The sequence below is a fragment of the Labrus bergylta genome, chromosome 21 (assembly GCF_963930695.1).
Source record: "Labrus bergylta chromosome 21, fLabBer1.1, whole genome shotgun sequence".
Classification (NCBI taxonomy): Eukaryota; Metazoa; Chordata; class Actinopteri; order Labriformes; family Labridae; genus Labrus; species Labrus bergylta.
Window position 1 is genome coordinate 2,331,540 of NC_089215.1, and position 14,091 is coordinate 2,345,630.

General features: G+C 40.7%; 2 protein-coding genes across 3 annotated transcripts in view; both read right to left on the reverse strand.

Annotated features, from left to right (window-relative positions):
- The window catches only part of chad (chondroadherin), a 228,688-nt gene that overhangs the window by 149,939 nt on the left and 64,658 nt on the right, over positions 1-14,091 (reverse strand). The gene's annotated exons all lie outside the window — the stretch shown is intronic.
- On the reverse strand, positions 983-13,532 carry tubgcp2 (tubulin gamma complex component 2). Its single transcript, XM_020657853.3, has 18 exons — positions 13,436-13,532; positions 13,006-13,166; positions 10,887-11,015; positions 10,608-10,784; positions 9,815-9,974; positions 9,492-9,699; positions 9,181-9,380; positions 7,531-7,720; positions 7,291-7,436; positions 7,014-7,194; positions 6,407-6,587; positions 6,136-6,308; positions 4,479-4,607; positions 4,272-4,392; positions 3,974-4,117; positions 3,369-3,485; positions 3,003-3,166; positions 983-1,419 (listed from the first exon to the last, which is right to left on the reverse strand). The coding sequence occupies exons 2-18, from the start codon at positions 13,153-13,155 to the stop codon at positions 1,344-1,346; spliced, it is 2,646 nt and encodes an 881-aa protein (XP_020513509.2). The 5' UTR covers positions 13,156-13,166; positions 13,436-13,532; the 3' UTR covers positions 983-1,343.

Sequence of the window (14,091 nt, forward strand, 5' to 3'; positions counted from 1 at the left end):
TGATAGACAATCTTAATCTGAAAATAGTAAATGTCACGTTAATTTGGGAAGGAAATTGCTTTTTACATGAATGGACTTGTAGCAAAAAGTTTAAAAAAAAAAAAAAAATAATAATAATAATAATAATTTAAAGAAATAATAATAATAAGTAAAATAAAGATAAAATAGAAATAAAATTAAAAATTAAAATAAGAAATATATTAATAAATTAATTTGGGAAGGAAATTGTTTTTAACATGAATGGACTTGTAGCAAAAAATAAATAAATAAAAATAAAAAATAAAATTAATTAATTAATTTGGGAAGGAAATTGTTTTTAACATGAATGGACTTGTAGCAAAAAAATAAAAAATAAAAAATAAAAATAATAATAATAATAAATTAAATAAAAATTAATTAATTAATTTGGGAAGGAAATAGTTTTTTACATGAATGGACTTGTAGCAAAAAGTAAAAATAAAATGTACTTACAAGAAGTCACATTCTTGTAGGCTACTGGTGGCTTTCAGTTTGATTGACAACTAAAATGTCAGTGGATTGATATCCAGATTGCCATTCTGACTTCGAACAACCTGTTTTACGGTAGCCTATATCCCATTGGCTGTCAGTATGTCATTAAGCTACTATTAGCTTGGAGTTAAGTGGCTAAATGCTAAGATGACTATTTAATAGTGAAACTAATTACAAAAGATATGAATGTATCATGAATCCTGAGTCTGTCAGTCAATATGATGATGATGATGATGATGATGATGATGATATGATAGGAAAGAGACATGGGTCATACATGTAATTCTAAATTGAAGTTGTAAAGTTTCCCTTTTTGAAAATTAAATACATTTAAGCTTAACAATAACACGCTTATGACAACCTTCAGGGGACTTTGACGTCAAGGTTCAATAATAAACTTTGAGGTTTGTTTTTGGAATCATATATAAATATAACAACAAAAAACATCCAGGGAAGATTAAAACAAATAATGTTCAGTAAAAAGGTCTGAGTATTTAATTCAGTCAGTAAAGTCTTTCTTTAATGAATACAAACATACATTTTCATTTTACAGTTTCCCACAAAGAGTGTCATGACTTACACTTCCAGAGCAGATTAAACACTAGCTCCACTTTTTATAATGTACAATTTGAAGCATTGAAATGAGTCTGCAAACATTAGACTTTAACTCTACATTTCATACACTTTATATAATATTCACACTGAAGCTTTAGCTCTGTGACTCAACAGCCAGCGTCTGTAAGGTACAGATGTGAGCGGTTGGAGTGATGGAGACACATGATGAAAGGACGTTTTTATTTTTACTCCTGAGGGACACAGAGAGAGATAAGATGCTACACCGCTGCTTTCTGACTGCGCTCTATGGCCATCCTCTCGAGTCGCTCAGTGTAGAAACCGTTGAAGTCCAGCCTGTGAAATCACAAGAGCAGTGTGAGTTAAGTATAAAAAAAAACCCTTTCATTATTAATCCAGACAGAAATACATTGAATACAGTGCAACTACCAAAAGGTAAAAAGATCTTTACAACCTTTCTATAAGTATAGCTGTCTGTCCTTTAAGGCTCTGTTTAAGGATATTTTGAGCCACTAGGGGGCAGCAGAACACCCTTTTAACATACCATCAGCCCTTATCGTGTGTCTGGTTCATATCTTTCAGCTTTAGTTTGTTCTTGAACAATCGGTATCTGTTGCTCTGTGACTTTAAACAGTTTGGATTTGAGCAGGCAGAGTGCAGTGTGTGAGTTTGAAACAAAACGTGATGAGAGGAACTTGTTGACATAAAACCAAAACAGTAAACTAACAGACAACAAAAACACTCAAAAGGCCACACATGCATGAAGCTGCACATCCGTCCTGTCTCCATGACGACAGTCTGTTGACAGCAGCCGCTGGATGACTGACATTGCTGCGTTTGCTTTTTACTGAATGCTTTTTATTATAGATATTTTTTTACCCCAGAAGAAGACAGGGAAAAAAAGAGGATGTGAGTACAAAGACAAGACGTGATGTTGGAAAAAAATATGATAAATATCAAACATTTGGAAAACAGCGCCTGGTGACGTCAACAGCGCCTTAGAGCGGGCAAACAAAAAAGGAGGAGCGCTCGGGGAAAAAAAAGACGCTGGGCGCAGGATTTTTGTCTGCTGCTGTAAATGCTCTCTCCTCATTGAAAAGTTTTTGTTTTTAAAGACGCTGGGGCTCAGATGAAAATACGGCCCTTAGTAATAATAACTTTATAATAATAATAACTTTATTCATATAGCACCTTTTAAAAACACAGGTTTACAAAGTGAGAGAGAGAGGGAGAGAGAGAGAGGGAGGAGAGAGAGACAGAGACAGAGAGAGAGAAGAGGAGAGAGAGGAGAGAGAAAAGGAGAGAGTGAAGAGAGAGAAAGGGAGAGAGAGAGAGAAGGAGAGAGAGAAAAGGAGAGATGGGAGAGAGAGAGAGAGAGAGAGGAGGAGAGAGAAAAGGAGAGATGGGAGAGAGAGGAGAGAGAGGGAGAGGGAGAGAGAGAGAAGAGAGAGAAAGGGAGAGAGAGAGAGAAGGAGAGAGAGAAAAGGAGAGATGGGAGAGAGAGAGAGAGAGAGGAGGAGAGAGAAAAGGAGAGATGGGAGAGAAGAGGAGAGAGAAAAGGAGAGATGGGAGAGAGAGAGAGAGAGAGGGAGAGAGAGAGATAGGGAGAGAGAGAGAGAGAGAGAGAAGAGGAGCGAGAAAAGGAGAGATGAGAGAGAGAGATAGGGAGAGAGAGAGAGAAGAGGAGAGAGAAAAGGCGAGATGAGAGAGAGAGAGAGAGAGAGAGAGAGAGAGAGAGAAGAGGAGCGAGAAAAGGAGAGATGAGAGAGAGAGATAGGGAGAGAGAGAGAGAAGAGGAGAGAGAAAAGGAGAGATGAGAGAGAGAGAGAGAGAGAGAGAGAGAGAGAGAACCTGAACATGGTAAACGTGATAAATACATGTTAAAGCATGTTTTTTCGGTGTAATTTAAAGGGTAATACCTGTAGATGATGCTGATCATGCTGTGCTCACAGTCGTTGGTGCTGTAGATGCTCAGTTTGTCCAGCAGGTCGAGCAGCAGCGTGCTGAAGCTGCTGTCGAACTTACTGATCGTGGCTTCAAAGCCTGCGTCTGAGTGCAGCGTGTCCACGTACTCCGCTAACAACTGAAGAGAGAAAAACAACAGAACATGTTAAAACCTGAACCTCTGCAGTTTGTCTCTGTGCCAGCTGGAACATATTATTCTCTGGTGTTGATGACCTTTCATTACATGTTTACATTCCTGGATGTCGACACAGACTTCCAGTATCAGTTTGTTTTTTTGTTTTTTTTGACGAGGTCAGGTTATGTTGATTTTTTGGAAACACCTTTGAGGTTCGTCTCTTCTTCTCTGCCTCTTCAGCGTGTTCGCTCTGCGTGGAAGGAGCGTCCATGGTGCCTTGTTCCAGAGAGAGACGCTCTAACCTCATGCTCTGAGTGAAACGCTGAAATGGTCACAAGAGAACAAAACAATAAAAGTGTAAACGTCTGGTAGTTTCAGTTTGGGGTTTGAAAGCCATGTACGGGTAAACTACATTTAACTAAAACAGACATTTAAGTGCCCAAACTGCTGAATATAAATATCAATGTAACTCTTTTTACTGCTGCTAACTTGAAGTCCTGCATGTTTGTGATGTTTGGTTTTAATTTTCAATATTGCTTCAGTGTTTTAACAGCTGGGTCTTTTTCAGATCTTAAACAGCATGCCCTGTTTTATCAAGAACGTCCTTTAACAACCATGGACACCGTTATTCTGCCACTGTGTTTTATCACGCCCCGTTTACACCTCTCTCACATTGAGTCAACTAAACTAGATTTGGTCATGTGCTAAGGGAGCCTAAGGCTAACTCTGGTGCAATGCATCAAATGGTTACATTTATGTTTTAATTGCACATGGTCCCTTACAAATAAAGTTAAATTGAATTAAACAAACCTGCATGCAGTTTGTGAACTTGACGCACACGGCCATGAGTTTGGAGAAGATCCTGAGGAGCTCGGGGTTGGTCAGCATGCAGTCCTTCAGGCAGTTGTCCAGGAAACTGGTGTGATGGCAGAGCACGTCATCGATGTTTGACGCCTGGAGAGAAAGAAGAGAGAGAGAGTCAGACGAATAAACACAACATCAGTTTCTAGAAAACCCTCAGGACGGTGTTGCTTTAAAGTAACTCTGACCCTGAAACATCATGAGGAACAGCAGGCTCATTCTGTAACAGCGAGTAATCAGGACTCACTGTTTTCAGATTGTTCTCCATGATGTGCCAGGTGGGCTCCATCACCTCGAACATCATGTAGTACTGGATGTTCTGCACAAAGTTGAGCATGCGCTGTCGCAGGGCGAACGCGGCAGCAAACCTGTTTACATGCAGAGCGTGAACAAAGTGTGAAGATATTCTGCTCCTTTTTAGATAAAGGTAAATACAGGTTCAACATTAACCCACCACTTTGGAGACGGTATGGAGTACTGCTTGAAGTCTTTGTTGCTGATCCACACGTTGCAGAGGAGCCGCTCGACGTGTTTGCAGTAAAACATGTGTCGGAACAACATCTGGTACCTCGTCAGAGCTTTCCTGTGGGGGGGAGAGACGTTATTTACCTTACTTTAAAAGAGATTTGTAGGAGCAGAAAACAGAATGTATGTCTGTTTTTAATGCATGTATGTTGTGTGCATGGTGTTAATCATGACATCAAGGACAATGCAGACAAAGGCTTTGTCGAGATTTGCAGAACTAAGGAGGACAAATTCAATTTTCAAATGAACTGACAGTAATTTGAGGGTGAGTGATGAGGTTAAGTATCTTGGACATTAGATTACAGATCAAGTCATTTCATGAAATCTAAAGATCAGTAGATGGGCAACAACCAACCCCCCCCCCCTTATTTTTTAAATTACAATTATAAATATGATTTTTCTTTCTTATTTAGCTTTAAATTTAACTTGTGTTGTTTTTTGTTTTGTTTTTCTGGTTGTGTTCTTTAATTTTTTTTAAATAAAAAAATGTTGCAATGCATTCTGAAGTCACTGTTGTAAACGATAAAGTGAGAAAAAAAAAAGAAGAAAAAAGATTACAGATGAACTGAAGGATGATGATGAAGACGTCTACGGGCAGCGCCGCACGATGAAGGTTCAGACGAACCGCTCCATCAGGTCGCTGCTTTACAGACGGAGTGAAGGAGCACATTGTACTCCTCTCTCTAACGCCCCCTTGTGGTCTGACTGCAATAAAGCAAGTCTGCATAAACTTCAAGCAGCAAACAATGATGCACTGAGATTATTGCTCAGAAGACGTCGGTGGTGTAGCACCACAGAAATGTTTGTGGCTGCAGAGGTCGATACGCTGCGAGCACATTTTAAGAAACCTCGTTAACTCACAAGATGATAATCATCCCGGCCTCGACCAATCACCTCAAGCAGAACTACACGCTATCAATCCGAGATACAGCTGTGTCCTCTGAGGTCATTGTGTTTAATCATTTAGTGATTTGATTTGCACCCCGAGTCTGTGAAGAAGTTTTGATTGATTTTAAGAGAATTATTACAGAAGTTTCTTTTCTCTCTTCTTTATTTCGGTGTGGTTATTTGCCATGTGGATACATTTATTTTAAATGCATTTCCTCAACCTTTTTATATTTTTTGCACTACTCACCACTGCACTCTTGTCTTATTTAGCCTTTTATAGTTTAGTGGGTTTTTTTTGCTTATATTACGTTTAATGTTTAACTTTGTACATTGAGTGCACAGGTACTGAAGACAAATTCCTTTGTCTGTGTGTGTGTGTGTGTGTGTGTGTGTGTGTGTGTGTGTGTGTGTGTGTGTGTGTGTGTGTGTGAGCATACATGGCCAATAAAGCTGATTCTATTCTATTCTACAAAGGGACAAAGTTCAAATTGCCCCCCGGGGACAAATAAAGTTTTTTTTTTTTTAATTGAATTGCCTTTTTTAAAATCTCACTTACTCATAAAAAACCATCTGAGCTCTGAGAGTTTGTTGTTGATTATGACGTTCTCTGAAGGCAGAACACGATGAAATGTCAAGAGAGAGATAGAAAGAAGTCATGACTGGGAGTACAGATAAAAACATTATCAGCAGAGCGGAACCTGTTGATGATGAGAGAGAGCGGCCATTTGACGATGTAGTCGAAGGAGAACGCCTCCAGCCCGCTCAGAGTTGTGTCCGTCGGTTCCGCGTTGATGATGGCTTTCTCCTGTTTGGTCTCGATGGCGAGAACTCGCAGCAGCTGAGTGATGACGTCATGAGGCATCAGGTCGATCTGTGGAGAGAAGAGGAGAGGGCTCATGAGATCAGATGTGTGAGTGCAGGACGACAACGAGCCTTCTTACATCTACTATCTATCTCATCTCCACCCACCTTGAGGTCGTCTTTGAAGGGGTCCGTGTTGGCCGTGCTCATCCTGAGAGCGAGCTCCAGGAGCGCCTCGAGTCGGGGAGGAACGATGTCGTCCACCGGCTTCTTCAGCTCCTCCTCCGTCAGGTCCATGAAGTGCACAAAGAAATCACCTTTGTCCATGAAAAAGTAGTGCTTGATGGATCTGAGAAAAAAACCACACAGGACAGTACAGGAAGTGTTATTCTTTTAGATATCATTTCATCTCCACAGACGAGAAAGTCTCAGATGGTAAAAAGGAGTTTAGCTTGTTACTGCTCTTCTGACTACTCCCAAGAGGTTTTCACACCTACACATTCACACACTGGAGTTGTTGTCAAGACCAGACTAACCAGGACTGGAGTGCTCCAAGACATTTAGGGATAGAGACTGAGTCAAGACCAGGAACGAGACCAAGACCATAAATATCAGAGTTTCCCCTACCATTATATTAGGGGGGCGACGTGTGGATACAAGGACAGCTGAGGACACACAACCTTTCAATGATCCTGTTACCTTTATGGCTTTTCAATGAATCATCCTCTTCTTTTCAAACTTGAAAATCAAAATCAAACATGAAAATCTATTTTACCTGAGGCGTGAAACCAGCTCCTTCTCCTCCATGAGGAAGGCTAACAGCACCTTGCTGGCGTAGTTGTAAGCCTTCTCGATCTGCTCCACATACGCCCGCTCCTTCAGCGTGTACAGGACCTCCTTAGCATCGGGACAGGTCACATCGCGCCCGCACTCCCGCACCACGTTCAGGTATTTGCCTACAAATGAACAGAATGGAAAGAAATCTTTTTGTTTAATAATTGCTCTGATTAAAGTTTCTATTTGTTCTGGTTCCTGTTGTTGTTGTTTTTTACCTGTGCTTAATATTTTGTCTGCCATTTTCTGCAGAAAGGAGGGAATCCGATGCTGCACGATTGTGTATCTCTGATCCCAGTACTTGTCGTTGTAGTCCTCCTGGATTTTCTCTTTCTGCAGCTCATGCTCCTCCACCATGAACTCGCTGAGAGGACGCAGAAACAAACATGAAAACAAAACCAGATCCGGTGGTTTAGAAGTGTGTGTCATATTTTTTAAGATTCTTTCGATTGTCTTACCTGTACGGATCTTTGATGATGCCTCTGTAGATCCACTTCTCCAGGATCTCAAAGTAAGGGACGCTGGCTGCTTTGGTGAGGTAGAGACACAGCTCCTGAGCCTGGCTGTCCCCGGTGTAGTTGAAGGTCCGATCGTGAAGAAGACTCAGCGTCGACCCCCCCATGCACTCTCCTTTGTCCACCGAGGACGCTGTGGGAAAAGTGGAAAAAAAAACATTTTCTATAGAGTCTTCTTTTGTTTTAATTTCTTTTTTTTTTTTTTACTCACTGTTGAAAATTAAGGGTTAGTTTGGGTACATTTAGATTTAAAAAGTCCACTACCTACGAGGCGTTTCACAGACTTGTCTAGTCGACTTCACAGCTGTGTGATCACGCTTTATGCCTGATGTCGACTAATCGCTCATCAGGGTAGAAAATCTAAAACTGTGATAGTGAGTTTGCAAAAAGGCTTTGTTTACCTTTCCCAAGTCTGACTTTTTCTTTGCACTCGCATACATGGGAGTTAAAGCACACAGGATATTGTTGCATACTTTAATCAGAATCGGGGTTTATTGCCAAGTACATTTACACCTACAAGGAATTTGACTTGGTTTATTGGTGCTAAACAATTAATAAGGAAATAAAGCAGAACTAGCAACAACTTAAATAATACAGAATAAGAAGATATTACAATATATAAAATCGAATTTAAAAATGTAAAAAATAAAATATGAAAAATAAAGATAAAGAACACAAAATGTACAAAAGGTGCAACATGTTTCTCTGTGTGTTAACTGTCTGATTTCAGCAAAATACACATTAAGTTTTGCAAATTAATATTTTTGCTGGTTGCAAATCATCCCCCTCTCCTTTGCTGATAACTTCCATCAGCGGCTTGTCGACATCCACTCGACTATTATCTACTCATGACTGTCGACTTCAAAAAAGCTGAAGTGGTGCAAACCCTACAACCTACTAAAAAGGTGACTGCTGTTATTTTTGAATTAATTAAACCCGTGCGAAAGGTCCCCCACTTTCATAGTTTCAGTGAAGACACTCTAATTTCCATCACTCCATCTGTCCTTGAACAGCCCATGCCTGTTAACAACACTCCCCCATCTGCACCTATCACTGACCTCAGACCCTTGTCCGACCTTTCCACCTAATTACACCTCATCAGAAGCAGCATCACACAGAGAAGACTACTGCACCCCTCAACCCGGTTCTCTGGACTTCTGTTTATCGTTTTATCTTCTGTGCGTCCATGAGACTAGACCACACACACTTCATTTATCTTCACTTCATGTCCCAAAAAACATATATAATGCTTTACAATAAATGAGTGGCATCTCAAAGAGAGAGTGTGTCAGACTGATTTCTCATGTTCTTACCGGACAACCTGTGGCGTCTGCATTTCCTATAACCACACTAAGGTTCAAACATCACTGAGGTCTCAAGAGTGGTATCCAGAAACCATCGCCTCTTTTATAAAACTGGTTAAATAGCATCATGAAAGATCCCCTCATGGTGCAGTATTTAGTGGGACTTTTTATCCTGCATTATTGAATAACGGTGGTTGAATTTAACTGTCTAACTTCTTGCTGTTAACCTGTATCAAACGCCCTCAAGAGGTTGGAATGAGTTTGTTTGTGTTGATGTTCAGACTCTTACCGATGGAGGCCAGTATCTCCATGGTCCTCATGGTGGGCTGGATGTAAAACCAGAGCTTCTGCAGGGACAGCAGGCCCTGTCGCTGCAGGTGCTCCAGCTGTGTGACCAGAATCAGGTACTCCTTCATCAGAGTCCTCATGGCCGCCGTCAGCGCATGGTTCACCTGGCCATACTCAAAGGACGACTTCTCCTCAATGAAGCTGGAGGGACAAAACACAAAACCACCTTGTAGTTATCTGTACACACACACACACACACACACACACACACACGGTTATAAATGTGTGAGCTGATGAGCTTACTACACTGACCGTGTTATGGTGGAGTAATACGACGCCACAGGTAGTATCCTGTTGACCAGCTCTTTGACGGACATGTCCAGAGTCGAGTCGACGATGAAGGAGCGGTTCTGTCTCCCCAGCACGGGCTGAGCTGTGATGTCCCGCCCATCCACCCCCACCAGGACAAACAGCAGATCCTCCACCAGAGCTTGTTCCTGAGCAGCCGGGGGCATCGTACCTGAGCACAGGTGACACTCTGAAGAACTCTACCAACAACAAACAGCTGCAGGACATAATCCTACTGAGCACGTGTCTGGCAGCAGAATGAGAAAAGAATTGTGATCTTTCTTTACCGATGGCCACAGCTGGATCTCCTGGAGGAGTCAGGCTGGTGATGAAGTCTCCGAGGAGAGCAGGTCGTTCGTACACCCAGTTAGGAAACACGGGGTTGGGCTGAGTCGGGTTCTTTTTATTGTGTTTGTCTCTCAGCATCTTGCGGGTGACTTCAGCGGGCTGCAGAGAGGAGATAAAGAAAAACGATCCAACGAGCAGGAATGAAGAACGAAGGCACTTCAAGTTCTCGTGTTTTGAAGACAACAGAGAAAGATACAACAGCTGATGTAAATATCTGATTTGTCCTGTAAGTATTATTTACTTCTTTTTTCCTTAAAATAAAGACTAAAGACTAAAAAAAAGTGGGAGGGGCTGAGAGTACCAATTGTTTTGTCGATTCATCAAGTACCATTTTGTCCATTTTTGTGAAAAAATTGTCATCACAGTTTCCGTTCAACCAAGACAAAGTTTCCAAATGTCTTTTTCAACAGACAATCTGATAAAAAATGAATAATAATAATCAAAATCTTGACAATATAAAACAGAAAAAGAAAATTATCATAATCAAGAGATACAAAAAAATAATTTCCTGATCTTTAATTGACAGAGATAAAATGGTATTTTATGGGGCTTTCATGAAAGGTGGATTCTTTTGTCTAAACATTTGTAATATTTTTTTTCTGAGACAAGTCTGCAAAGAAAAGTCACAAACAGAGTCCAAATATGTTTAAGCAGCATCAGACACCAATTTAAAACTCACTACTGAGCAGTTAAGTTCCCCCCGTGTGAATACTTTGTGTAGGAAAAGCTCACCAGAGGAGCGTTGGAGCTGGCCGTCACATTCCCGAGCTTCTTCCTCAGCTCGTCCAGTTCCTGCATGGACATCTTGGTGCTGGTCTGAGGTAGAGTGTAACTGGTGGTGGTCGTGGAAGTCGTGTTTGATGAGGACTCAGCCCGCTCTTTAGCATTCTGCTGCAGACACTGGAGCATCTACAAAAAGAAAAAAAAAAATCACAACAACGCTATGATTAGCAGGCAGAGTGATAATAAAGTTAAACTGCACAAAGAGCTGCTCGGAGAGTGTGTATTGACCTCTTTATCCTCACAGAATTTGGAGAGCAGATAGACAAGAGGGTCCAGGTTTCTGACATTTTTGGACTTGAGCTCCTCGTACTTCCTCAGGAAGTCCTCGGGGGTTTTGGAGAACTCCGCTAATTTGACCTGAAAATGGTGAATGAACAGTCAAATAACAAGAAAAAAACAAGTATATTAGAATAAAAAAAACCTTGATTCAATTCAAAACCTTTATTTTAACTCAAAAGACACTGAGGTTTCCCTCATTTACAGTGGCGCCGTGCTCACAGCGTAAAGGTGGGGACCCAAATAAAAGTGAGTAGAAAAGAAATAAATCAGCTAAAAACAAAACAGTTACATATTCAGAAAACCGCCAGCAACACAGTAACGGACCATTGTGCATCAATTTGTAACTGTTTTTAGCTATGGCCTTAAGGGCTGCATATGAGGGCTTAATTTTTAAAATGTGTTGTATGACATTTGGGAACCAGAGGGTCACCGGTTCAAGTCCTGGTGCGGACCAAATATGGAAGTTGGTCTGGTAGCTGGAGAGATGCCAGATCACTTCCTGAGCACTGCCGAGGTGCCCTTGAGCAAGACACCGAACCCCCCTCCCCACCATCAGCTCAGGAGCGCCCGCTGTGGGCAGCTCCGTCACTCTGACATCTCTCCATTAGTGCAGGTTCATAGGATCCTGTTTGTGTACATGTGTGTATACTTCAGCCTGTGTGTGTGTTCATGACTTACAGAGTGTAAAAACTGAAATTTCTCCTTGCGGGGATCAATAAAAGTAAATCTTAAATCTTTATTTTTCAAACTGCTAAAAAAAAAACAAAGCCTGTTAATAAATTATTGATATTTTGAGGGAAGTGTCATCATTAATTTTAGTGTTAAAGAGGGTCAGTCTAGTACCGAACCACTGAGATGCTTGACCCAGGATGGATTTGGCTGACTCACTTTGGCCCCTGCTTGAAATCAACCTTCACAAATGATTGTATTCCAGACCGGACTGCGACTAACAGACAACTTCTTTCACTCAATCAATCAAACATTATTTATATATCACCTTTCAGACAACTTAAATTGGCAGTTCAAAGTGCTTTACAAGAGTGCAGAAAAGTTATTGATGAAAGTAGTTTATAAAATCATTGAGAGACTAAAGCGCACCAATAAGAATTAAAAATATATGTACAAAAATAAAATACGACACATAAAAGCAATAAGATATTAAAATAAATACATGAGGAAAATATTTAAAATTGTAGTATGATAAAAAAAGACAATACAGTAATGTTAAGATTTGAATTTATATAAAAGCCAGACTGAGTTTTAAGACTGCGTTTAAAAATCTCGATATTCTGGGCTCCTCTCAGACCCTCAGGAAGGTCGTTCCACAGTCTCGGAGCGTAACAGCTGAAAGCAGCATCGCCAAAGGTTTTCTGTCCTGCTCTGTGGAACAACTAAGAGAGAGGAAGAGGAGGATCTGAGGGGCCGTACTGGTTCATAAACTAAAATCATGACTTGATAGGTAGTCTGGTGCAACGCCATGTAATGCTTTATAACAGGGCGTCTCCAACCTTTCTTCATCTGAGAGCTTCTTTGAAAAAATGGAAGTGACCGACAGCTACGTGCATCAAATCACTTGCAGTTATTTACACAGCACACATCAGCTGAATGAAGCTGCTGTTTGTACACGTGGGAAATCGCAATAAGTCGATGCTCATCAATAATCTTAAATTCACATCAAGGTCCAAGAAAAAAACATGAATATTTTACACTTCTTATTGTGCCACCATGTCCAATAAAACATTTACTACTTTACACTTGTTTTAATGGAACACATGAATAGTGGGAAGCGGTGCATTTACTGTAGTCAGATTTATTTATATTTTTAACACAGTCGGTCAACCTACAGGTGAGCTACCTACCTGTAGCTCCCGAGTTACCTGTTGGAGACCCCTGCTTTATAAACTAATAAAATCAACAGGTAAACTAACAGGCAGCCAGTGTACAGATCTGAAAACAGGTGTGATGTGTGCTCACTCTTTATTACCCCAGATGTGTGTACCTTGTGTATTGTCTGTTCTCCTCACCTGTCAGGTTGTGTAAAGGCTTTCAGACTGTGTGTGTTACCCACCTTGGCACTGTGAGAAGACACCGTGGTGGTCACATAGGGGGTCCTGTGTTTCTGCAGGAGGTCTATGTACCCCTCTGCTCCATCTCCTCCTCGGACATGCAGCAGGCTGAGCAGCTCGTTCACATCGTGGTGGATCCTGAACTCACTCATGGCTCAGGCAGCTGCAACAACAACAACAACAACAACAACACACTTTAATCCAGAGGTAGCACATGTAATAGTAATAATACACGGTGACGTCACTTCATGCTATCTCGCTAACTAGCTCAAAAAAAAGTAAAAACCGGTTGAGAATGAACCGGGGGGAAGGATGAGGATGCTAACTGTGATGCTAGCTAATTCAACATCAAATACGTCATTATAGATGTAAAATGTCATGACTGCTTGATCGTAATCCGTCTCTTTTGTAACCAAAGTGTCTGCACTGTACCTGTCAGTTGTGTTTTGAACAATACAACATCAAACATCGACGCAGGAACAAGCGATAAACGCGCCTACCAGCAGTCAAATGATTCTTCTTCTACTGATGGAATTCCGGCAGGCTGGATACTGGGGAGTGTAATGCTGCCCCCTGCAGGCTGATAGGCTTTCTTGTTTTTTTTTTAGGTACAGGCCTACATGCCAATTGAAATTAAAAAATTGGTATTTTAATTTTAATTTTATGACCACCTTACCAATAAGTTGGAACTCTACGGAAGAGGATTAAGTACGGTGGCCCTAAAGGTCATGTGTGCAAATATTTAATAATTTCATGATTTTATATGAATGAAATGCATTTCGCAGCAGGCATAAAAAAAGTTTGCAGCAAGTGAAATATTTTTTCAGTTCCTGACATATTGTTTTTGGAAATGTTTTTGTGTTTCATGAAATATTTTTGCATGTAGTGAAATGTTTCCAACATTACATTTTTGCACAGTTGACCTTCAGGGCCACCGTAATTAAGGCTGGGCCTCTAATTAATACATAAGAGAGGAGGGAGATATTCTTTCCAGTATTCGCTTAGAGAAAAAAGTCAAAATGTCAAGAACAAAGAATGGGTGAGAATTAAGTTTACATTTTTTTGTAATTTTGATTTTATTCTCAACC

Coding starts and splice junctions, on each gene's coding strand:
- tubgcp2 (XM_020657853.3), bottom strand. CDS start 13,155: ATGAGTGAGTTCAGGATCCACCACGATGTGAACGAGCTGCTCAGCCTG. Junction 9,700..9,814: donor AGATCCAGCTGTGGCCATCG/GTAAAGAAAGAT, acceptor ACCTGTGCTCAG/GTACGATGCCCCCGGCTGCT. Junction 6,309..6,406: donor CCTTCAAAGACGACCTCAAG/GTGGGTGGAGAT, acceptor TTCTCTCCACAG/ATCGACCTGATGCCTCATGA.